The following is a 24957-nucleotide window of genomic DNA, read 5'->3' as shown; positions in this document are numbered from 1 at the left end:
CTGCTTGAGTAGGGGGCCAGGAAGTGCATTCTTGCAACGGGAGAAAGACTCTGGGGCTGGGGGCTCGAAATTCATCGGCCCCCCTTCACCCCAACTTATCTTAGGCCAGCCGGGGAGCCCTACTGAAGAGGGGAGCCCCGAACTTGGAAAATCCTGAAAGGAGAAAATCTTCCATTCTGTCTCCATAAGAGACTTTGCCCTATTTCTCTTCCCGCATCACTACGAGGCGCCACCCTCTCACCCGCACTTTGGCTGGGCCCTGGGGAGGCGGCTACCGGCCCCAAGCCTCCGGTAACTCTCGTCAAGGACAGTCCCGGCTCTGTAGCAGCCTTCTTTGTTTCAATATAATCTGCGTTATTGTTGTTGCGTTACAATCTAATCTCGGCTGATAGCTTTTGCTAGTGTAGTCTTTTCGCCAATTTATCGGGCTCTAGCCCGGACGCGAGTCCTACTTTGTAGCAAAAACAAGCAGCTCGGCAAAATCAACCCATTAACTGTGTCACGGTGTAAGTAATATTCCGTCCCCCTAGTCCTCCACCTTTGGCAAAAGGGAAGTCCGGCGCTCCTTTAAATGAGGGCGCTGGAGCTAGCGAGCCCCAGAAAGGGCCGTTCGTTTAGGACAGCTTAACTACCACCCCCATCCCCGTTCTCCAACTCAAGCTTCCCCATTTGCCCCTTTGGGCCATCCTACGAGCCCCATCCAGAGTCAGGGAGGGGCTAGACGTGGGCTAGAGAATGGAAGGGGGGGCAGGGAGCACAGCGCTCTAGGTTGGGGAGGGGAGGGAAGGTGGGCAGCGTTTAAAGGTGCTCAGGTGCGGGGAGGGGGGGGCCGGGAGCAGGAGCGAAAGCCCAGGAAGGAGGGGGTCGGGGAGGGACGAAGCCGGAAGACTGGAGGGGTGAGGGGCGGGGGGGACGGACGCCGTCGAAGAGGGGGAAGTAAAGGTTACGGGGAGGGCAGGGAGGGCAGCGATAGGAGCCGGGGCCGGCCGGGGATTCGTTCTGCGGCAGCGGCAGCCCAGCGGGCGGGGGGTGCCCGGGCCGAGCGCAGCAGAGCTTGGGGGCGGGGAGAGGAATCCGCTAAGAAGCCTTTGCCAGCGGGGGCCCAACCCATCCCTAGCGAGAGTGCGGGGAGGAGGAAGGCAAGGAGGTGGGCGGAGTGATGGAGAGGGAGGAACGAGGAGCTGGCTGTCGGGGGTGGAGCGACAGTGACATCACCTCGGAGCAGGCTCTTAAGCGGCTCCGAGCCGGGGGGGAGAATTGTTCTGCCCGCCGGGGAGAGAGCCGAGAGGTCGAAGCCGAGGAGCCGCCGATCGGCCGGGAGCCGGAGCTGCCGGAAACGGACCGAGGTTGGGGGAGAGCCTTCAGGGCTCGGGGCAGAGGCGCCCCCCCTGCCCTGCAGGGTCGCCCAGCCGCCGGCCCCCGCCGCGACCTTCGCCGCCGCCGCCGACTTCTCCTCGAGTTTGCGGACAGCGGGGATCCGCTCGCCCTCTCGCCCCTCGGCGTTCTCTGCCTCTCGGAGTGGCCAGGTGAGCCTCGGGCCCCGCTAACCCCCTCCAGGCGTCCCCCCTCTGTAGCCGCCGCTACCGCCACTACAGTCGCAGCAGCCGCCGCCGGGCCCGGTCCCCAGCAGCTGTCCGCGCCTTCCCCCTCCAGCCCCGGACACACATGAGATTCTTCAGGCTGACTTTCAAGTGTTTTGTCGACTGCTTCTGAGTACCCCCCTCCCGCCCCCTCGAACCTCACAGCCCTTTATCCTCCCCCCAACCAGGGGACTCCCCATCCTTTCCCCTTCCCCTTCCCCCTCCCCTTCCCTCTGGAAAACAGTTCCCCCCTCCCCAGATTCTGGGGGGGCAGCTTCCTTGCTGCTCCCGGATTTCTGCCCCTGCCCCCAATTGTTAGGGGCATCTGCTGTCGACAGTCGGCCGACCCTTTAGAGGGGATTTGGGGAGACCACCTTGTGCTTCGGAGCACCCGGGGTATCCGCCTCCTTTAAAGGGGACAGGAGTACCCAGACAGTGTCCTTTGTATTCAATCCGTGATTTCCCTCACACACCCCAATCCGAGCCCTCTGTCGTATTACACACACACACATACACACACACACATATAACACACACACACACACACAAACTCACACATACACATACACACACACACAGCCCTGCCCTAATAGCAGGGCCATGGCGAAGAAGACCTCGGAGAACGGCATCTACAGCGTGTCCAGGGAAAAGAAGGGCTCCCTTCTTGACCCCGCGGACGGGGCTCCCCCGGTCAAGGCAGAGGTGGTGGCAGCCGGACTGGGGGGCCCGGGCCCGGGCCCGGGCCCGGGCCTGGCCATCCCACCCCGGGAGACATGGACCCGCCAGATGGACTTCATCATGTCTTGTGTGGGCTTCGCTGTGGGCCTTGGCAACGTCTGGCGTTTCCCGTACCTGTGCTACAAGAACGGAGGAGGTGAGTGTTGCCGGCCTGCCTTATCTCATGGATGCTCATCTCTCATCTCATCTCTCGGCCCACATCGGCCCCCTCTCGTCCCAGCCCCTGCCGCCGCCCCCTCCGGGGCCCGCGCCCCCCCCTCGGTCCCCATCCCCCATCTGCTTCACCTTGTTCTCTGGGCCCCTGCTCCATTGCGGCCGCTTTCCTCTCCCTCGGGCTGCGGCGCTTCCCACTCCCCTGCCTACTTTCCCCGAGACATTCCTCACACTGGCCTTCCCCTTCCCTTTGGTCCTCCCCACCTCAGGCCATCCCTACCCAGTCTGAGATGCCAAAGTCCATGGCCAGGGAGGACCCGGAAGGGGAGGGGAAAAGGCCTGTGTGTACATGGGGAGGACGGGCGAGAGATGGCCAGAACATCAGCAAGTGGCTGGGGTCCCGGAGCCCCCTCCCCTCCCCGCGATATTCCTCCGGGATGGGACTAGGGCTCGAGTCTGGGCCTGTCACTGCCTGTCCTTGCTTTGCCCACCCCTAAAGACTGGGGAGGTGGAAATGGAAAAGATAGTGGAGGCTCTTGGGGGGGGGATGTAGATGTGGGGGTTGGAGCCTGAGACCATGGAAAAGTATAAACCGAAGGCCTTTTTTGCCCCCCCTCCCCAATCATCTCTTGGGGGCTGACTGCTCCTTTAAGAGCATGGGCTCCTGGGAGAGCTCTAGGAGGTGATTCTGTCTGACCACCCTCCACACGCCATTCCCCCCATCCTGGGCCCACGGTACCCTATTGAGGGGCGCACCCCCACCCCCAAGCTGCAGTGGGCTACTCTTATCCGCCAGTCCATAATGGGGTGCTTCTGCTCTCTTAGGTGCACAGGCCTGGCTTTGTACACACGCGTACACACTAACACGTGTTCTAAGCATGTGTTTATCATTCATGCTCATTCACATGCTGTTACATGTGAATGCTTATACGGCGTGCATCACGGGGGCACATGGCAACCGGACATACATACATGACACGTCGTATGTAGGTTCTCGCACGCACGCTACTGGATGGGAGCCGTGATTTTATTTGTACTCCAAGGATGGGAGGGGAAGCGGTGGGGAGCCTGCTATTAAATAACAATTTTTGAAGGACTGCTTGGAGAGTGAACAGGGTCATGGTGGTTCAGGGTCATAGCAGCACTGGTGGACTAACAAATCTGGGGGCTGCCTGGGGAGATAATTGGTCTCAGAACCCCGGTGTCCCGGTAGGTTCTGAGCACCGCCACTGCTGCCAGCCACTGTCCTTGGCTTTGACCCTTCTGCTAGCCCAGTCCTGGGTGGCCAAGGTCCTGAGGCAGGAGGGAGCCCGAGGGAAGGGGCAGGTGGCTTATCTGCCTCCCTTTCCTCCCGATGGAAAGGAAAGCTGAGGAAAAGGACCGCCTTAAATCCGATTGACCGGGGCTGGGACCCCAGCTGCTTCTGCTCGTGCGCCTGCCAGGTTCACTCACAAAGCCTCCATCACCTCTCCCGGCCCACTTGTCGGCCGCGTCTGCCTCTCGTGTCTGCCCGTCTCCCGCTCTCCCTTGTCCTTATCTTTCATCTCTGGCCCTTGCCCCTTCTCCATTTCCTCCAGAAAGCTCTCCCATCTGCCCCTCTCCTGCCCAGGTTGTGGGACCCAGGGCCTCTTCCTTGCTCACCAGCTGTCTCCACCCCCTGGCCTGGGCTTCTCTCTCACATGCATGCTCTTGGCTGTTGCGTCACATGACGCAGTGTGGCGCAGACACATGAGGCAGGCAGTCTGGGAGCACGGTTCACAATGTCTTGTAGGGATTACTTGTGACCTGAAGCCCGAGGGGTCTGAGCTCTGGCCATCTGCCTCTGGCTCAGTTGCTTTCACACCCACCTGTGTGTCTTGCTGAGGAAGATCGGCTCACTGGGGATAGCATCCTGAATAACCAAAATGACTTCTCTTCCCTCTATCCCACATCACCCCCCTCCCCCACTCTCCCCAGTGCCTCCCAGAGCTGGCCCCCTTCTCTCCTTCAAACTTGTCCAAGCGTGGGGGGGGGGCAGCGTGAGGCCCCAGCAGGGGGTCCGGGCCATGAGAGGGAAGGTCCGTCTCCTTCCCCACCCCACCGCTTGCCACTGTCTTTCCCCCCTCCCCTTCCTCTGAGCTCCCCAGCTCTGCCTGTGCCCACGAGGCTGGGACCCAGACTAATTTTACTTGCAGCTCCAGGGACGGCTGCGGGTGGGGGGGGAGGGGGCTTCAAGGACCCCCCTTCCCTACTTTGTCCTAAGCATTCCTCCTCCCAGTCTGTCTCCAGCTTTCCATAGGGGAAAGGCCTAGTTTCCTTTTTCTATTGTGACCTCACTTCTCTCTGGCATCAGTTTCCTCAGATGTTAAAGGGATTTGATCAGAAAATTTCTGCCTCAGAGGATCTCCAAGGTCTTGGCTTTGGGGGATCTGGTGTCCCTTTGTGCGGTCACAATGGAAAGTTCCCATTTGATCAAATACCTTCTGTCCCACAAGGTGCCTCTAGGTGTAGTGCAGGAATCCAGAAGACCCGAATTAGTGCTTAGCTGTGTGACCCCCCCCCCCCCCGCCCCAGGCAAATCAAATCTGAGCCTGTTTGCTCCTGCAGGGTGGAGATAAGAGCACCTACCTGCCTTGGTTGGGGTAGGATGGGACAAGCACTTTGCCAGCCTGGAAGCACCAACCATATAAGTGATTGCCCACACTTTCAAGGCCCTCCTTCCATCCCCAGCCCCTCTTTAAAGCGCGTTAGTCTTGCCTTGCACAGAAGCCTCGGCTCGTGGTGGCCCGGCCGGCCGGTTGGACTCGAGCCACGGCCCATCGGCCCGGCCGGCCGGGAAGGACATTTTGTAGGTTTGCAAAGATCGTGCACACCTGGTCTCATCGGAGCCTCCCTTGCAAACAAGGCTGATCTTGATGAATATTTTTGTACTGTTTTTTATTGAATATTTGTTGCCTTCTTCCTCTCTCCATAGCAAGCCCCTCTTTGGTAAAGTTTTAGAGAGAAAGGCAGTTTCAGTCAAAAAAAGATAGCATCAGCCAATTCTGACCGCACGCTGTTCTACACCCATCAGAGGGGGCAGGAATGGGAACAGAACTTTTATCTTGTCTTAGAGTGGGAGGTCTTTAATTCAGGACAAAGTTGGCTTCGGCCTTCAGTTACATACTGTCCCTGTCCAGCTCGGTGCCCGTGTTTTCTGTCTCCATCTACCTCGTCTCCCACCTACCTCTTGACCCCGAGACCAGGGTCCGGGCCGTGCTTCTCAAATTGCCCCCGTGACGTCGGCTAACCGGTCACGTATCTGGCCGTCTGGAGGCAAGCCTGCCCACTTGACTGAGGACGGGATGTGGCAGACCGCTGTCTCCGACAGCCTGCCCGGGAGAAGCTAGAGGAAGGCATGGCATCGCTTGCCCGAGCGGGCTGGGCGGCCTATCCCAAGGAGGGGCCCCTTGCAAAAAAGGCCAACTCGAGACTGGCAGGCGGACGGGAAGTATGAACGGAGTCCGGTAGAATGGGGAGATGGGGCCCAAAAGTAAGGACTTTCTGAACAGTCCTCAACCTGGCCAAACTCATCCCTCCCCGTTCGACCTCATGGGGTAAGATAAGCCTTCTCTCATGTGATCCTGATGGCAACCCTAGGAGGTATTTTATAAATAGGGAACTTTAGAGCTTAGAGTGGTTTAACTGATTTGCTCAGAGCCACATTGCTAGCTTCAGTGGGGAATTCCAACCCAGATGTCCTCTGGGAAGATAAGTCTTCTGAAATGATAATTGAATGTGGAATGTGACCTGGATGTGATATTGTTTTCCCCTACAGGAGTATTCCTCATTCCCTATCTTCTGATTGCTCTCCTGGGAGGGATCCCCATCTTCTTCCTCGAGATCTCACTGGGCCAGTTTATGAAAGCTGGCAGCATCAATGTTTGGAACATCTGTCCCCTCTTCAAAGGTTGGCATCTTAGAGCAGCTGCCCTCCCTTCCGGAGTGGCATTCTGAGCTTTGGGTCTGTGGCGGCCGGAGTGGCCGGCGTGGCCGGCACCGAGGCCTCGCCTTCCCCGGCCCGGGCAGGCGGAGCGGGCCGCTCATTTCCTCTGCCTCCTTCTAGGCCTAGGCTTTGCCTCCATGGTGATCGTCTTCTACTGCAACACTTACTACATTATGGTGCTGGCCTGGGGTTTCTACTATCTGGTGAAGTCCTTCACGGCCTCACTGCCTTGGGCCTCCTGCGGGCATGACTGGAACACTCCGGAGTGTGTGGAGATCTTCCGCCAGGAGGACTGTGCCAATGCCAGTGTGGCCAACCTCACCTGTGACCAACTCTCAGATCAGCGCTCCCCTGTCATTGACTTCTGGGAGTAAGTCTCTCCCCCCCCCACAACTTGGCCTGTTTAAACTAACAAAGAAAGGCTCCTTCCCCTTCTCCCCCCTCCCCTACTTCTCTAGCTAGTTCTTAGTTGGAAAGCACTCGGTCACCCTTTTCTTCCTGCCCCATGGCCAAGCCCTTCATTCTCTCAACATCTCCCCCCCCCAGAAAGAAAGTGCTTCGCCTGTCTTCGGGTCTGGAGACGCCGGGGGAACTCAACTGGGAGGTGACCCTCTGCCTCCTCGCCTGTTGGGTTTTGGTCTACTTCTGTGTCTGGAAGGGAGTTAAGTCAACCGGAAAGGTAACTGCTCGCCCCCGCCGCCCTCCCCCAGCCTGCTTTCTGAACCCCTGGGGCTCCCCTCCGCCTTCCCCATCCCCAGCTCCCCAGTACCTCTCCCGCGTCTCAGACTCCAGCCCTCTACGGAAGGGGGACCCGGCGGAATCTTTGTCTCTCCTGTGGGTTCATAGCCAAGCCATTATAGTCATAGGGCACATACGCACAGGCCCAGACAATCCCCCCACTTATCCTCACCGCACTCCTCTGCTCCCAGACCGAGGCTCACGGGCTGGGATATGGATGCTGTTTCCACGACAACAGCCCAACAATGTTCCATCCTGGCCCCTTTCCCAGCCCCACCCCTGTTGGGGGAGGGGATGGAAGAGCAAAGCCCTGCTAGTCTGGTCTGGAGTGGGAGGAGGGAAGGGGGGGGGGTCACTGCCATTTCCCTCTGCCCCCACAGCAGGTCCCAGCCACAGCCCCTACACTTTCCCTGGATTCTCCAGAATCCAGCATGGAGTTGGAGGAAGGAAGGAGCTAGAAGGCCGCTGCCTTCTTCCTCTCTACTGCTCCTCTCCCTGCTCCTGACCTGACCCCATTGTCGGGGATGGTGGGGATGTGGGCAAAAGGGAGGGAGGATTGGAGATGTTAGTCCTGGGGCCTCCCGGGCTGCCTCCTCTATTTGAGACAATGAAGGAGAGAGGCGTGGGGGAGAATGGGGGTGGGGGAAGGAGGGCAACAGGTGAACAACAAAGGCTGCAAAGTACTGGGGCCCCAGAAGAGGAGTTTGCATGTGCCAGAGAGACTCAAAAGGTCCCTCCCTATTCTGAACCGAGCCTCCACACCCTTAGAGCCTGGGCAGCTGCTTCAGTAAGGGGAGGAGGAGGAGGGTGTTGGAGGAGGGTGGGAAGAACCAAGGCCTTTCAGTGGGAGGCCCAGTGGGACCGAAAGGGAAGCCCAGGACTAAGCTGGGAGGCCTGGCTGGAGGGAGAGAAGTAGAGCTTGCTGAGCCCGGGGTGGAGGGGACCCGGGGGGCCCAGAAGTGGCCTTCTGGGCTTCTGACAGCCTTCGGTCTCGCACAGATTGTTTATTTCACTGCTACATTCCCGTACGTCGTCCTCCTCGTCCTGCTGGTGAGGGGAGTCATGCTGCCAGGAGCATTGGACGGCATTATCTACTATCTCAAGCCTGATTGGTCTAAGCTGGGGTCTCCACAGGTGAACCACTTCCGCCTCTTCCCCATCTCTAATCTCTGCCCCGACGTCCCCCAGAAGCGTTAAAGAATTTAGCCAGCAGCCGGGTCTGCCACAGACTAGCGGTAAAACTTGGAGTTTTAGTTGCCTAAGAGCACCGAGCCGGTGTCCGGAGGAGGTCTGGAACTTGAACCCCAGGCCCAATGCCGGAACACTTTATACCTCTGAGGTTGGCACTTCTCTACCCCCGCGTCCCATCTCCCCCCACCCCAATTTTACAAAGGAGGAAACTGAGATAGGAAGTTGGGTTTTTGTATTGGCACCTTGAAATTGGCTCAAACGCAGAGTAGCTGCTGTTTGAGTTGAATCAAGAGAGGGCATCTCTGGGCTGCATTATGCCAAGGTTACCTTGGGCACAGGAGCCTGGCAATGGCGAGGCAGTAGCCCCTGCCCAGGCCCAGACCTCTGGCTCTTTGTTTATGCATTCTCTTCCCCCCCCCCCCAGGTGTGGATCGATGCTGGCACACAGATCTTCTTTTCCTATGCCATCGGCCTGGGGGCACTGACGGCCCTGGGCAGCTACAATCGTTTTAACAACAACTGTTACAAGTAAGAGACTGCTCCCTTCTGGGACTCGGGTCAGCACTTCCCAGTGGCGCTCTCTAACTCTCTTCTCTGTCCCAGGGACGCCATCATATTGGCTCTCATCAACAGCGGCACCAGCTTCTTTGCAGGCTTTGTGGTGTTTTCCATCCTGGGCTTCATGGCCTCTGAACAGGGTGTGCACATTTCCAAGGTGGCCGAGTCAGGTATGGGAAGGGCCTGCCGGGAAGGAAGGGTCGGTCTGGAGGCAGACGGGGAGGTTGGAGACCATCTGACCCAAACTTTGATAATGGGAGACCCACATACAGGTGCAGATACACACACACACACACACACACACACACACACACACACACACACACACACGCGCACACACACACACGTAGGGGGCGGGGCAGAAGAGTTTGGCTTCAGTGGCTTCCTCCTCGAGCTCTACCCAGCCTGAGCCTGGGAGGTCATAGGAGCTAGGTAACTACCACATAGCTGTTTCAGCTCGTCTTCCCATTGGACCAATGTGCCCAAAGTTGCACAGCTGGTAAGAAGTCCAACTCCAGGTTCTTTGGCGCCAAGGCCAGCACATTTTCAATACAGAGGCTGGCCCCCAGGCCTGAGTTAGAGGCAAGTGCCGAGCTGCCTAGGGCGGAAGGGAGCCCATGAGGTAGCTAATTTTGCTCCCTAAAACTTCTTGGGTCAGAACACACATTGGCTCTGCAGGGCACTGCAAGGGGAAGAAGCCCAGGGTGCATCTCGTCCTGCTTTGGCAGCTCGTTTCTAGGGGGACGATTTCTGCTGAAGGAAGGAGGGGAGTTCCAGTAGGCGCTGGCCCCTGCTGTGCTGCCCCAAGGGTTAATGGGTGACCTCTCTGGTTTCAGCAGCTGCTGCAGACCAGCTGCCCCTCCCCTGTTAGGGATCAGATGTCAGGCTGGAGGAGGGGAATGGAAGGAACAGTCGTCAGATCCTGATTGGGGTAGGGGGGTTGGACATGGGGATGGGGACTCGATGAGCTGAGAACCTCTCGGGGTGGACCAGAAGCAGTATGACCCGTGCCTTAAGGAAGGAAGGGAGCCTTAAACTCGGAGGGGAATCCCATCACCAAACACAATAACGTGGAGTTCTCTGAGCCAAGGGAGTCCCATGATGGGTGAGGAGTCACACATGCCTGCGCGTGGGAGGGCTGGTGACGCGTTGTGTGTCATCCACAGGACCAGGACTGGCCTTCATTGCCTATCCCCGGGCTGTCACCCTAATGCCTATGGCCCCACTCTGGGCTGCTCTCTTCTTCTTCATGTTACTGCTGCTTGGCCTGGATAGCCAGGTGGGTCCCGGAGTTGGAGGGGGGCGGGGTCCAGAAGGCCAAGAGGGGAGGCGGCATCCAGCATCCCCACTGTTTTCTGTTGGCTGCAGTTTGTAGGGGTAGAAGGATTCATTACTGGCCTCTTGGATCTCCTCCCGGCCTCCTACTACTTTCGTTTCCATCGAGAGATCTCTGTAGCTCTGTGCTGTGTAGTCTGCTTCATCATTGACCTTTCCATGGTTACTGAAGTAAGTGGAGGATGTTTGGGGAGGGGATAGGGGAGGGAGAAGGAAGATCTGGAACTCGGTTTCATTTGACCTCGGCTTCTGTTTCCCGAAGGGCGGCATGTACGTCTTCCAGTTGTTTGACTACTACTCGGCCAGCGGTATGACTTTGCTGTGGCAGGCTTTCTGGGAGTGTGCAGTGGTTGCCTGGGTTTATGGTAAATGGAAGGCGGACTCAGAGAACGGTGGGAAGGGAAATGGGAAGCTGGAAAACGGGTATCTGTCTGATTGGGTATTGGATAGATGAGCTCTCCTTTCTCCTCCCCGCCCCCAAACCCACTAGGTGCTGACCGGTTCATGGACGATGTTGCCTGTATGATCGGCTACCGGCCTTCCCCTTGGATGAAATGGTGCTGGTCCTTCTTCACCCCACTGGTCTGCATGGTAACAGCTAGGTGGGGGGGAAGCGATGCGGGGTGTGACTGGAGGTTGAAAAAGGAGGGAGGTGGGCTGTGGGAGGTGGTGGGCAGCCCCTCAAATATGACCGCTGGGTTTCATGTCTCTCAGGGCATCTTCACCTTCAATGTGGCGTATTACAAGCCACTTGTATACAACAACACCTACGTGTACCCATGGTGGGGTGAAGCAGTGGGCTGGTGCTTTGCCTTCTCCTCCATGCTATGTGTTCCGCTTTACCTACTCTACCACCTCCTCGGGGCCAAGGGGACATTCATAGAGGTCAGCCTCCTCGATTTGCTTTGGGAATTGGGTGTGCCTGGCTCGCTTCTGTTGTCAGAAAGGTGCCTTCCAACGGGCCCGAATCCGCATCCGTTTGGTAGCCTGTTGGACTTTTGGAGCGGCGGGGACGTGGGAGCCAAGAATTCATTGCCAGGCCACAGATGGGTTCCACCGGGCTAAACTGCTCACCCTGCTGCTCACCGGCAGCTTTACTTGTGTCCAAATGGGTTGAGCCCAAGTAGCTATCGAGGCCTAGAGGGACTCTAGGGGTGGGGCGGAAACAGATCTAGGGGCGGCGGACTAAGCTAGACTTTTCAAAAAGGAATTGGCAAAGAAATGCACGGCGAAGTCTGAGAGACTCAAAGGGAGCCATGTGGAATGTGGGGCAAGAGACCTTCTCCGGTAATGGGTCATTTTAATGGAAGGTGAAATGGCCGTTGGAACTACCCGACTGACTAACCAACTGTCCTTCTTCCCATACTCAGCGTTGGCGAGACCTGACCCAGCCCGTGTGGGGTCTCCATCACTTGGAGTACAAGGCTCAGGACTCTGATGTCAGGGGTCTGACCACCCTGACCCCAGTGTCCGAGAGCAGCAAGGTCATCGTGGTGGAGAGCGTCATGTGACCTGCCGTGAAGGGGTGGGACAGAAAGGGGTGCCCAAAGTGCCCAAAGCCAATGGGAGAGACCGACGAGCTCTCCCTCTCCTTTGCCTACCCACCCCACCAGCCTCCCTTCTTTTAGCCATAGTAAAACCCCCTCACTCCTTTCAACCCCCCTCACTGAGACCCTGGGGAGGGGAAGCCTTTTCTGTATGATATTGCTAGAGGGGACCCGGGTCAGGCTGGGGCCATGGTGTATGAGTGCTTGAGTTGAACTGGTTTTCTTTTTTAAATAAAACACCAAAAAAAATAAAATTTTCAACACCCACCAAAATCAAGACCCCATCCCCACCCATGGCATTAGTGGGAACATTGCCCCACCTCCCCAAGCTGGAGGAGCTTTTTGACGGATGGGACTTTTCTCCTCACCTGGCTTGTTCCAGCCACTCTGTGTGCCAGCTGCAGCTTTGTTTTTGTACTCTGCTAAAGTAAAAACGATTTGAGTTTCTTTCCCCACCTCCCCGATCATCGAGCTTGTTAGGTGTTTTCTGGCCCCTGACCCTCAAGACCAAATTGCTGACAACCCCGTGTGTTCGTGTGTGCGCGTGTGCGTGCGCGTGTATGTATCTGTCCCTCCCGCCCGCTCTCGTGTGCTCGTGGTGTGTGTACATATATACAGTGGCTATATATAGATATATATACAGTATATAGATATATACAATACATATATATATACACACATATATATATATACGGTATATAGATATATATGGAATCAAGAATACCAGGTGTAAATTATGCCTGAGGGCAAAGAAGACTTGTATTTTGCACATTTTGTAAAAACTCTAAGAAGAGTGATTTCTGCCTGTATATTTCTAAAAACAGAAACGACCCTCCTCCACCCCCAAGAGTCTGATAGAGATCTAATTTTGTTAGAAAAAAAAAAAAAAGCTGGAAAAAAAGCCTCCAATCCTAGTCCCTCTTTAGTCACTCCTAACCAACGTGAGTGGTCAGGTCAGAATCTGCCCAGCAATGTTGCCTGGGTGGCCAGTATTCTATTGACAGACCAGCCTGGTTCACACTCATTGACCCCCATCCCAGGAAGAGGCACTGCCCGTGTCTCCCTCTCTTTTCCGTCTGCTATTTCGGTCCTCCACATAGAAGCTTTAATCCGCCTTGTGTCAAAAAGAAAAAAAAAACAAAAACAAAAACAAAACCCCAACAAAAAAAAAAATCCTGACAGCCAAAATGGGTCCCACAGACACCCACAGGTCTTGGGGGAGGGGGGGTGCGCCCTGGGATATTGTGACTGCTAAAAAGCCACCTGCAAACATAGCAATAAAGACATGTCATTTTTCAAATTGTTGGTTCTGCCTTTCCTTTGGAGTGCCACCTATCCAAATAAGCCACCCCCCCCCCCAAAAAGAAAACAAACCCTGCCTCATGTGTTGGCAGATTTAGATTAAAATTTGTCCTGTCCATCCAAAATATTTTTTTTGGATAATATCGGTGCGGTCTTGCTGACAGAGCCTGGTCAAAAAATATATGATATGAAATATTAAAAAATATATTGATAAAATATAATAGAGATATCTATAGAATACATATTATTTGTAACACCAACTATATATAATTATATATATATGTATGAATCTATGATAAATTATGTAATTTATCTAATACAACATAATTATCAATAATATGATACAGAACAAAAGTAAACACGATATATAAACAAAAGCGTAATATATAATAAAACTTTATAAATCTAATACTAATAAACACAAAATACATAAATTGTGAATAGATAATGGAAGGTGAAATGGTGAAATTGCTGTTGGGAGGAACTATCCAACTAACCATTCTTCTAACCAACTAATTCTTCCCCTTGGCAAGACCGTGTGGGGTCTTGGAGTAGAAGGCTTAGGGCAAGCTTTGAGAGCAACAAGGAAAAGCGCCTCCAAGAAAAGCTTGCACTTCCACACTTTAGAAGGTGGCTCCTCTTACCGGGATCAAAGAGACAGGGCTGAAAAGACTCCTCAGCTACTTTGGGTCTCAAGCTATACTGGGTCCTACCTAGTATGGACACGAGACATGGCAGCTGCCAAGACCAGCACCATGGTGGAGGTTATAAATAATATAATATATGCACAATATGCAATATATTAAAATTATACAAGTAATATATTAATTTTAATTAAATAATATATTAAATTATGTGTTACATTATAAAATATGTTATATATGTAAATGTTTTATATATATATATCAACTAAACAGTTGTTATAATATATTGTTATATATAATACACATAATTAAAACATTATCAAACATATTTATATAAAAAATATAACAAATATTATATACAATATATAATTATATATTGATATACATATAATTATATTATATTTATATGTAATACATATAAATTATATAGTAAATATAAATATATATAACATTAACATATTATATGTGTATAATGGAATATGTGTATTAATATAATGTATTGATTATATTAACATAATAACAATCATATATTTTGCATCAGTTTTGCAAATTTTTAAATTTTGATCGACTTTATAAAATTCTTTTCAAATTCAAGTTCAAAATTTCCTTTTTAAAGCAAAAAAAAACCAAAAACTCCAAACAAAACCAAAAAACAACTTCTTGTAACAAGGTAAACTTTATTGATTAACAAAGGAAATGCCAAACAACAAACCAGGTTCAAAAAACCCCCTCCTTAGGTAAACCAGTTCTTTTTCTTTCTTTTTCTTTTTTTTTTTTTTTTTGGGGGGGGGGGAGGAGAGAGGGAGAAGGGGCCAAGCTCTGCCTAGAAAACCTCTTTGAAGGGGTCAGAGTCAGTGAAATCGATGTCAGCAGTGGGGCCCCTGGAAAGAGCCCCTCACTCCTCTTTCTTGTCTGTTGCGCCATTCACTGCAACCTGGAGAGGGAAAGAAACCAGAGAGCAGAGTGACACAAAACCAAAAAGTCTCCCCTGGTGACCGAGATTGAGTGAAGCTCATTGGGAGGAGTTGGGAGGCTGGACTCCCACCAGGGTGGGGCCAGTTGGAAGAGACCAAACACCTTGAGAGAATCAACTCTACCACCTAGGACACTCGGCACCTTCAAGGCACAAACCCAAGCCCACAAAACTGCTTTGGCTCCTCTTACCGGGATCAAAGAGGCTGGTCAAAGAGACAGGGCTGAAAAGACTCCTCTGCTACTTTGGGTCTCAAGCTATGCCCTACCAGGACCCAGTATGGACACGAGACATGGCAGCTGCCAGGACCAGCACCTAAGGACCTCCATGGCCAACCATGGCTCCCAACCAAGGGCAGGACTGGTTGTGATTGCCCAGAATAGCTGGCGGGAGCCTATAAATAACTCCCCACCCCAACTTGAGACAAGATCAGTCGGGCTCCAGAATGGTTTTCCACAATCTGGTCTCAGAGCTATTTTGGGGGAAGTATGGGGCTATATGGGAAAGGTGGCCCATACCTATCATGTCCATTTCTGCCTCAAGAAAGGCAATGAACTTCCGTCACTTAAGCAGACTTCCGGGAAAGGGGGAGTTGCTGAGCCCAGATATGGACAGGGAAGGGAAGCCCTGCTGGCTTCTCGTCCTCTGCCACATCTAAGGAGATCGGGGTGGAGGACGGGAAAGGCCCAAGCCATGACTCAGGGGCCAATGATGAACAAAGAAGTCACAGCCATGTTGGTTTCTGCATCTCCCCATTACTGCCAGGTGGGAACCTCAGAATGGGGAGCCAGAATCCCCGTGCTTGGCAAGGACACTTTACGACGAGGAGCTGCCCGAACCCATCCAAAGGCCCTGCCACCTGACAGCCAAGGACATTCTGGCAAGCAGCCCGGGGAGGAGTCCTCAGCATGCCCTCCATCTACCACCTGTACTGGCTCCCATTCTTTTCCTTCAGTGTCGGTGTCACTTTCCAGGCAGGGGTGATGCTATCTGGACCTCTCCTGCTCCTCAAATTTTAGAGGCCTAGGGGAAAACTGGTTTCTTTTTCTTCCATTAAATGTTCTCAGTATCCCAGAAGCCCCGTCACTATCCCACACCCATACCCGGAGATAGACCACCCCGGTGCCAGTCCTGTGCACGTACCTGGAGGCGAGTATACTCCTCCAGTAGGCGGTCATACTCTTTTGTCAGCCCTTCCGACTGCTTGCGCATGGCCAGAGCCTCATTTTCTGCTTTCTCCAGGTCTTGGAAGAGGAGACGGGAGACAAATTAGGTGGGAGGGTCTGGTGCTCTGCGTGCCGCGGTGAATTTTTCAGGAAAGTTTGGGAAGAGTGACTGCCTCTAAAATGAGCTTATGTCGTCCTCTTCCCCACACGAGGTTAAAGGTTAGAGAACTACAGTAAGAAGGGAGGTGTGCCACAAAAAGGCATCCCAATACCACAGAGAGGTTCTGAGAAAGGGGGCCACACCAACTAAGTGCTCTGGGTGATGTGCTGGTGACAACGTACAGCCAATGCACAACAATGTCCACCGAGTGGGGGGGGGAGGGGAGGGCGGGGGGGGGGCAAGGCAAACCAAACCAAACCAACCCTGAGGCCATTTCTGTACACCTGGTCCTGACCTTTTCCCCACCCCGTCTCAGGACCTGCTTCCACTTATTAAGTGAGCTAAGCTGCTCAATCTCTAGAGGTCTCTGGAGAAACAGGGACTCCAAAGCCAGGGGGAGGGGGGAGAGAGAACAGAAGGAATGACTTGGCGAAGATCACAGATGATCTGGATTTCTGAGAAACTCCACTGTCCAGTCCCCTCCTAAACTTTGCTCTTTGTGGCCTTGGAGCCTTCATTCCACTTTTACCACTCCACCCCCAATGCCCCTTTCTGTTCTCAGCTCAAAGGTATCTCTGGGCTCCCCACACCTCCCCCTTGGCACAGCTATTCTACATTGTGTGCTGCTACAAAACACTATCCGGCTTTCTGTATCCACTGGCACTGCCAGCTCCTGACCTCTGCTTGGCATTGCTGGGCCCCATGATAGCTTGGCATACACATAAGTGTGTGAGTGGGGGGCAGGGGGAGGGGGTGGAGTGGCCTGGCAGAGAAAAGCAGAAGGGGAGAAACTCCAGGTTTTTCTTCCCTAGCTTCCCGAAAAGGGGGCAACCCAGGGGTCATCTTCTCAAGGGCCCGGCCCTTACTTCGCTTGCTGATGGCCAGCTCCTCGGTCAGTTTCTCCAATTCATCCTTCAGGTCTTTGTTCTCCACCAGCGTCTCATCACTCAGGTCCGATATACCCGCTTCCTAGGAAGAGAACCGGAGGCCTGGGTTACCCAGCTTGGAGGGCACTCCCAGGGAATCCAGACCCACCCTTCACCTGCCAGTTGAATTGCCATGTTCGGGAATACGGAAGGAAAGCCTCACTGTCAGCCTAGGCCTAAGCCCCTCCTCCTCTGAGTGGGCTAAGAGGAAGTCTTGCCCACTGTTTGGCCTAAAATCTTTTACCAGAAGCCAGCCTTCTGGGGGTAGGGAAGACATAGGCAGGCTATTTACTTGTTCACAACCCCCATATCCAATCTGTTGCCATAGAGTGTTGAGTTTGTCTTTCTCTCTCTCTCTCTCTCTCTTTTTTTTTTTTGCTGAGGCAATTGGGGTTAAGTGACTTGCCCAGGGCCACACAGCCGGGAAGTGTTAAGTGCTTGAAGTCAAATTTGCACTCGGGTCCTCCTGATTTCAGGGCTGGTACTCTATCCACTGAGCCACCTAGCTGCCCCCACTTTGCTTCTCCCTCCTCATCGAGACAACTTAAATCCCACCTTTCCCGATCCCCTTTAACGCTACCACCGTCCGATCAGTCAGTCAACAAACACTTATCAAGTACGTGCTAAGTGGCAGGCAAACTGTTAGGGATGCAAAAGGAGGCAAAAAATAATCTGTCCTCAAAGATCACCTCCAATTTATCAAGCAATCAATGCTTGTTAACTGGCCGTCCCAGAATAAGGACCAGATGTGAAATACCCCACCCCCTTCTCACCAGAAACAACTTTCTGGGTTGCCCATTTCTGGCTGATCTTGCCAGCGGTCCCTCTAACCACACCAGTTGATCACACTTGATTCCTCCCTGCTTCTGACCGTCCACTCTGGCTAAGATGACAGCACGGGCAACATCCACTTAGTCCCTCGGTCAACAAAGTTTTCAAAGGCATCTCTATCCTCTCAGCGCTTCGAGATTTAAACTTGCCCGAACTTAGCAGTTAGATACCTCCAAAATATGTGGGATGTGACAAGATTCTAGAAGTAGCATCTCCTAAAGTCAAAGATGGTCCTTGTTTCCACCTGTCTAGCTAGAATGCTTTCCTCTACATGACAGCCCTTTAGCTCCAGTTGCTCCAATTGCTAGTCTAAGTACCTTACAATTCCCAGTAAAAGGCTTTACCCAGAGGTATCACATTATCCAGGCTGCTGGCTCACTGGTTCACCTCAGAAAAAAACCCAGGGGGTGCTGGAGACAGCTTGGACGGGCAATCAAAAGCCAATTTACAAATTAGGCCTTGATTTACTGTTCTGTTGTCTAAAGTTGGATAAACTACAGTCCCACTAACCAATGATTTCGTACTGTTCTTGCTTGAGCTAAAAATGGTGTTTACATTTTAAAAATAAAACTTAAGCTCATGGACCTCTGGGCCATAGTTTGCCAATCCCCTGGTCTAGACTTAAGAAAGTGATGGAGAAAAAGTAAATAATGCCAATTTAAAGTATTTCCTGTACATATTCCTCCCCGAGACCCAGCTGTTAACTATTTATCATCATACCCCTGGGGGAAAAACTCTAGGGGAAGAATGTGACAAAGAAAGCCAGAGGAGGGAACCAGGGGCTTATGCTTTTTAAGAAGGAAAACCTTACAACAGATCCACTGAGGCAGCTGGGATTGAAGCAACACCATGGAGTACAGCCCACCCGGTCGGACTTCTCGGGTCTCGCCAAAGGCCAGCAGTTTTACAAGATGTTGTCGGCAGGGATGTTTCCAGGCAGTATGGGGCGAGGCTGCTCAGGGCCCTGGCAGCTGAAGCCAGAGCAGGAGCCCTTGTGCTTGGCCAATCACTCGAGGCTGCCCACCTGGCACAGCCCCAGAGCTATCACATGGTAAAGGGAGGGACCAGAACTCACCTTCCTCAGCTTGTCATTTTCTTCTATGTATTTCTTGGCGGCTTCACTGGCACCCTCAGCCTGTTTTTTGAAGGCCTCATTGGAGGCCAACAGTGTGGCCTGCTGGGAGATAAGGGTCACCAGGCGTCTGATCAGGCTGTGATTATTTAAAAAGGAAGAGGACAGTATTAAAAAAAAAAAAAAAAAAAGCCAGAAAGGGAGAATGGTGGCATAACCTCTAACTACTACACAGACCTCCAGCTTCTCTCCAGCCCTGTGAGTGACACTTCTGGGTCAAGGGAAAGGCTGCTGCAACATCCCCGACGAGGCGCACACTAGTTTCTGAGTTAGTCTGCTTCCTTCTGACCTCCCAGAGACATTCTCCACCCTCAAAGGACTGGGAAACAAAGAGAGCTACCTGAAGATCTGTCTCCAAGAGCACACTAGGGTTGCTATGTTTTATGAAAATCCCCCCCCCCAACCATGTGTTGGGCTTTTCTTGGTTTTTGTTTTTTGAAGGGGAGGGAGAAGACACTCACCAGTGTCCCTGGAGACAAAGTGAGAAGTGATAGACTTACAGCCCAAACCCGCCGATTATCTCCCTCATCTAGGGCTGGGCCTGGCCCAGTGGGAGCCAGAGTCGTGTAGGGCATTCCCATGGGGGATGGAAAGGATGCTGCTTTAACTCCCATAGGACCAGCCACCTTGCGGCCCCAGGCCTGCCTTGGGTAGTAGATGGCAGGATTTGGGGGCAGGGCCTTCAGGCCCTACTTTAACTTCTCTATGCAAATTTCCAAGTGATATATCCGACACCCAAGTCCCCACAGCCACCACACAAGGCAGAGTCCACAGCAAGGAAGAAAAAAACAAACCAGGACGTGTGAGCAGAATGGGCTTCTGATTAGCCTAAAGAAGTGAATGCAGAGCAGCCGATCCGGTACTGGCTTCCTAGTCCCCTGAACCAGCAAGCCGAGGGGCCTCAATTAGAAGTAGAAAGAGAATTAAAAGCAGCACACAACCTTCCAAGACAGCAGGCACAGGGTGCTCGTCTCCACCAACCCAACCTTGGACAGCAATGAGAAGTTCAAGGATTTCCCCATTTCCCTAAAACCCAGGGAGATACTATTATGTTTGTTATGTAATATAATATGTATTATTTAGGGAGATATTGTTCCCTGGGGGAGAGGGAGTTGCTGGAGTACAAGAACTTCTTTCCCTTTCCCATGTGGCACAAGGACACAAAGGTCATGCAACCAGGGAGTAAGCAAGAAATCTTCACCTCCCAACTCCATTCTCAGAAAGGGATAGAGAATAGACAGGAAGAACACAGCAAAGGGCAAAAAAAAAAAAAAAAAAAAAAAAAACTGGGCCCAAACTATGGCCCTGGGACAGACAGTGCTCACTGAGAGCCTCTGCTGCTCCTTTCTTCTTCTTCTTCTTCCTCCTCCTCCTCCTCTTCCTCTCCTCTACCTCTCCCTGCCCTAAACAAAGGTTCCCATTTTCCTCATAGTTTTAATGGAAAAAACAAGTTTCTCTAAAATAAAGGGCCAGATTTTCCCCAATACCATTTCCACCCCTTTGTGAGGCTCTGCCTTGCCCAGTTTTTGGACAAGCATTCAGAAGAGAGAAGTGGGGGTGGCTCATGGAAGGTCCTCCTCTTTCCTTTTTTTCATTTAATTAACAGCTAGACAGTCACATCCAGGTCAGGGGTACAAGAACCAGGGGGGCTCCCCCAGGAACAGGCCTAGGGCTGGCCTGGCTGCTGCCACCTGGCAAGCACAGTGAGTTTCCAGTGACATGTACCCTCTAAAATTAGCGGTCTCAGGGATCTCGTGGTCCAAGGCTCAGATTTCCCTAACTCAGGCTGTAGGACCCCTCCTCAGCCAGGCCCTCTCCACCAAAGGCCTTTTACCAAGAACCAGGTTGTGCTGCCCAGGAGCAACCAAGCTGATCTCTCAGCTACACACAAAGAGGCATCCGAACCCAAGCACTGGGGGGGGAAGGAGGGGGAGAGAGGGGGAAAGGGAAAAGAAGGGCAGTAGGGACAGTGGAGACAAGAGATAGATGGGGACCACAGGGATTAGAAAAGCAGGCATGTCTGAGTCAGATCATCCCCACTCCCCCCTCCCCCCCAGCACAAAGCCCTCTGGGGCTCCGGTGCAGGAGGAGGATGACGCTAGGTCTGGAGGACCACCCCTTCTGTGGAAGAAACAAGGAGCTTCAGAGTGCCACCTGGTGGCAAAGATGGGGACTAATGAATACTAAAGGATCTTGGAGCCCAAGCTAATAATCATAGACTGCACTTCCCTCCCCTTCCTAGACAAGTGGCTGATGTGAGAAATGTTTAAGAACACTGGTAAATAGCCAAAGCCGCGTTGTTAAGAGCCCGATCGAACCCAGGGTAGGGGTGGCCAACGAACAGGTCAACAGGGAGAAAGAGCCTAGCTCTCCGCCACCGCTGCGGCCCTCCTCCTGTCACTGGAGCAGGGAAAGAGCAGGTCTGACAGGCACTGGGGGACAGCATCCAATCTGAAACCCTAGAGCTGCCATCTCTTCCCCGTCTCTTCCTGGGCCAGGGCAGAAGACAGGAACTACCAACCCAGATCATCTAGAAGAGGCAAGTTAAGAAGTGGAGGGGTCTCAGGCTCTCTCTTACCAGAGGCTCCCGACTATCAGTGGCCATCACGAACCACCTCCAAGCCTTTCCCCCTAGTCCTCCACTCTCCTCTTTTTGGTCTGAGGAAGACCTAGCCCTATATCTTACCAAGGCCAACCTTTGTACTTGGGGTCCCTGGTTCCTTATTCCTTTGCAAACTTTTAAGCACTCTACCAATGCTCACCCTACTCCTGTCCCCAACCCTGCCTTATAGCTTACACTGTTCCCACTGCCTTCAAGTACATTTTGGTGTCTCCTCTTGACTCAACTCTTCCAAGGCCTCAAGGTATCAGTTACCTTCCTCTTTTCTATCACCACCAACATTGTGGGAAAAGCTGCTAGGGGCTGCCAAGTGGAAGGAAAGAAGTTGCTCTCTCCAAGGTGACTGCCAAGTCCAATGGCCTTTCTCTTTGATTTTACCATCACTTCTGACACTGTCAGCCACGCCCTTCCCATCTTCAACAATATTCATCTGGTTCTCCCATTCCGCAACTCTGTCTCTTCTGGATCATCACTCATCCCCAAACCCGACAGGGGGTGCCCCCTCAAGGCTCCCTCCTGGGTTTCCTCTTCATTCCCTCCCTTGGTGAACCCCATGGAGCTCTATGGGAACTGACTTCAAAACCCACACAGCCGGTCCTAATCCTTCTCTTAAACTTCAGTTCTACATCACCAATAACCTGCTATCACCACTGGGATGTCTCATATGCATCTCAACTCAACTGAACTTAGCCCTAAAACCTGACCCTCCCCCAAACTTCTCTATTTCTGTTAGTTAATCAGGTTTACAATCTAGGAGTCTTTCTTGGCTCTTCATTCTGTCACCCCTCCAATCAGTTGTCAAGCTTTATCAAGTCTACCCCCCCACCATCGAGTCTGAATATATGCTCCCTTTCCTCCACTCACCAGGCTCCCACTTTATCTCAGGCTCCCATCATCTCCCAGCTTCCTCTTTGGGTTCCCTGCCTCTAGTTCTTCACCTCTCCAATTCATCCCCCACATAGCTGCCAAAGCACAGATCACATCACATCATCCTCTACTCAACGATCCTTCTAGGCTCCCCGATGCCCACTCTTGCACACTTAATCATCTTTCTAATTTATCCAAAAGGTCCAATACAGCACTAGCCCACAGGTCTTGAGCCAGGAAAAAAAAAATTGGGCTGGATATCCACTAGGAAAAGCCGGAGACGAGCCCTAAAACCTCAAGTTTTTGCTTTTGTTGTTTTACTTCTACTCTAGGTGGCACTAAAAATGAAGGACGAGAAAAGCGGTCCCCAGGTACTCTACAAAGAACATGGGGCTGAAGTGAAACCAGAGAGGGAGGGGAAGGAGGAGTGAGGTGTCATTGCCAAGTGGAATTTTCACAATCCACTGGATTTTAGCCTCATTCAAAGAAGAAAAGGGAAGAAAAAAACTTGAGGAAACAGGAGGAATGAGGAGTAATGCTTTTCTCTTCTCCCCTGGGAACACTCACATGCCTTACATTTTGGGGTATAGGTTCCAAAACCTAGGTAGTTCTCAGTCTCTTAGTCACCCCCTGCTCTAAAGCTCAGTCACCTCTGAGTGAGCTCTCCTTTCCTCTTCCAAGTCCAAGCCAGCCAGATGACCATTTCTGCTGACAGTCAACCGTCCCAAATTCATCCTCTTCATTCCTGTGAACTATGACCCCAGCTCAACTCCCCCCCCCACCCCCTTCCCATTTCTTGTCTAAACTACGGCAACAGCCCATTTCAAATCTTCACTCACACTTCTGAATCTTCCCTATGCTCAGGCATGCCCTCCTCCACCCACAATTATTCCCTCCCAACCAAAGCTCTACTGGTTGAGGCTCAAGCCCTTCAGAAAAACCTAACACTTGTACCTCTCTCTCCTTCATACTACTAGTCACCCTAATTACATATCAGGAACATAATTTATACTAATACTACATAGAGAGCACACCTAAATTTGAAATTCCTTCAGGGTTAAGGACAGCATCTTATTTGCTTTCGATCTCCCTCTCTCTTCCTTGCATATCAAATTACAAATGGCAAAGTTTACAGTACATCAGTGGTCTGCAAACTTAAAATCCAATATATTTAGTTTCCCTTGGAACCCTATGTATTTTATTTTAATGCCTTTAAAAACATTCTAAGAAGGGGTCTTGCCCAAGGAGTCCATGACCCAAGAAAGGCTGGGAAGCCCTGCAGCAGATGATCTTTTGAGGTCCTAACACTATTGTGATTCTGAGACCTTAGATACAACTTAGGGACAGAGGAGTAGCAACTTCCTCTCTCAGGGAAAGAAGTCCAAGTGCTGCTTATCTAGCCCAGCCAGTCTCTGGAAAAAGATAAAGATCTCTTTTAAAATCCCTGCCGGGCAGCCTTTTGGCCTTTGTTAAAAGTCTTCAGTGAGGGGAGGGCCCACCATTCTCCAGAGGCAGCATTGGGGGAGGGGGGGGAACAGGAGAGAAGCTCAAACGAACCAGAATTTGACTCTTTGAAGCTTTCACCCCTGGCTCCAAGTTCTGCCCTCTCAAGTCAAGCAGTGGAAGGCTAATCCCTTTTCCAGGATAGTTAGGCAAAATGTAATTAAAGAGTTTTCACAGTCCTCTTTAAATCGATCCTTCATTGTCAGTTGCTTCAACCAGTTCTCATCTGGCATGAACTCAAGGCCCTTCCTATCCTGCTTTTGCTCCTTTACACATGTTCCAGCTTCAGCAAGTTTCTTTCATCCTGCAGATCGCAAACTGAACAAATACTCCCGGGAATAGTGTGATCAGGGGCATCATGCTCCTGCCTTTGGGTTGGATCTAAGCCACCAGAATCCAAGCGAGAGCTAGAAGGATCTTAATCTGGTCCAGGGCTTCCCAACCTTTCTTGGGTCATGGACCCTTTGGGCAGGTTGGTGAAGCCTCAGTGACATTATGAAATACATAGGGTTACAATACAAAGGGAAAATACATTGAAATACAGTTTTGAAAGCATGTGAAAAAAAAATCCAGAGCCTCCCCCCTCCCCAGGTTAAGAAGCCCTGATTCTAATATAAGCCTAATATAAGTGGATAAGAAATTTTGCATTTCACCCCAGTACTTTTGGGCTTGAGCTTGCACTCCCAGCTCTGTTCTCTTAAGGCCACTCTCCACTGTGGGATTCCTCCTCAGGGCCTGCACTTGCGCCATCTTCTGTGTGTTCCTTTCTAAACTCTAAGTTGGGTTCCCTGTGCATACAGATCAGTGTCTTCAGAGATCCCCTTTCCCTTCATTTGAAAAACACTTCCTTGAGAGCTCCCCCCCACTCCTGGCCTATTTCCTCAATGGAATTGTAGGCCACAGGATGCTACCAATCCTCTCTCTGACACCTTTGAAATCTTCTCTCTCCAAACCTAGGATCCATGCCTGGCTATCTTCTCTGTACCTACTGCAAAAATTGTTAAAGCTCCCACATTTTCACTCAAGCAC

The 24957-nt window shown here is 52.1% G+C and overlaps 2 protein-coding genes across 2 annotated transcripts in view; one reads left to right on the top strand and one right to left on the bottom strand.

Moving 5' to 3' along the window:
- Positions 1-1264: 1264 nt before the first annotated feature.
- On the top strand, positions 1265-13104 carry SLC6A8 (solute carrier family 6 member 8). The gene is made up of 13 exons (XM_051967842.1): positions 1265-2454; positions 6268-6399; positions 6556-6805; positions 6982-7114; positions 8173-8307; positions 8789-8892; positions 8968-9092; positions 10089-10201; positions 10291-10428; positions 10520-10622; positions 10748-10848; positions 10972-11142; positions 11628-13104. The coding sequence occupies exons 1-13, from the start codon at positions 2181-2183 to the stop codon at positions 11766-11768; spliced, it is 1920 nt and encodes a 639-aa protein (XP_051823802.1). The 5' UTR covers positions 1265-2180; the 3' UTR covers positions 11769-13104.
- Positions 13105-14407: 1303 nt separating this feature from the next.
- The window catches only part of BCAP31 (B cell receptor associated protein 31), a 29579-nt gene continuing 19029 nt past the window's right edge, over positions 14408-24957 (bottom strand). The window contains exons 5-8 of the mRNA XM_051969019.1: positions 18882-19017; positions 16916-17018; positions 15867-15967; positions 14408-14684 (exon numbers count right to left, since the gene is read on the bottom strand). Of these exons, the coding sequence (XP_051824979.1) occupies positions 14646-14684; positions 15867-15967; positions 16916-17018; positions 18882-19017 (379 nt within the window). The 3' untranslated portion in view covers positions 14408-14645. The remainder of the gene's footprint in view (positions 14685-15866; positions 15968-16915; positions 17019-18881; positions 19018-24957) is intronic.

This window comes from Antechinus flavipes, chromosome X (genome assembly GCF_016432865.1).
Source record: "Antechinus flavipes isolate AdamAnt ecotype Samford, QLD, Australia chromosome X, AdamAnt_v2, whole genome shotgun sequence".
NCBI classification, from domain to species: domain Eukaryota; kingdom Metazoa; phylum Chordata; class Mammalia; order Dasyuromorphia; family Dasyuridae; genus Antechinus; species Antechinus flavipes.
This window is presented reverse-complemented; position numbering and strand designations above follow the sequence as displayed.

Excerpts from the sequence above, each read along its gene's own strand:
- SLC6A8 (XM_051967842.1), top strand. The coding sequence starts at position 2,181 with ATGGCGAAGAAGACCTCGGAGAACGGCATCTACAGCGTGTCCAGGGAA. Across the intron at positions 6,400-6,555 it reads CATCTGTCCCCTCTTCAAAG|GCCTAGGCTTTGCCTCCATG; the intron begins GTTGGCATCTTA and ends GCCTCCTTCTAG. Across the intron at positions 10,202-10,290 it reads TGCTTGGCCTGGATAGCCAG|TTTGTAGGGGTAGAAGGATT; the intron begins GTGGGTCCCGGA and ends TGTTGGCTGCAG.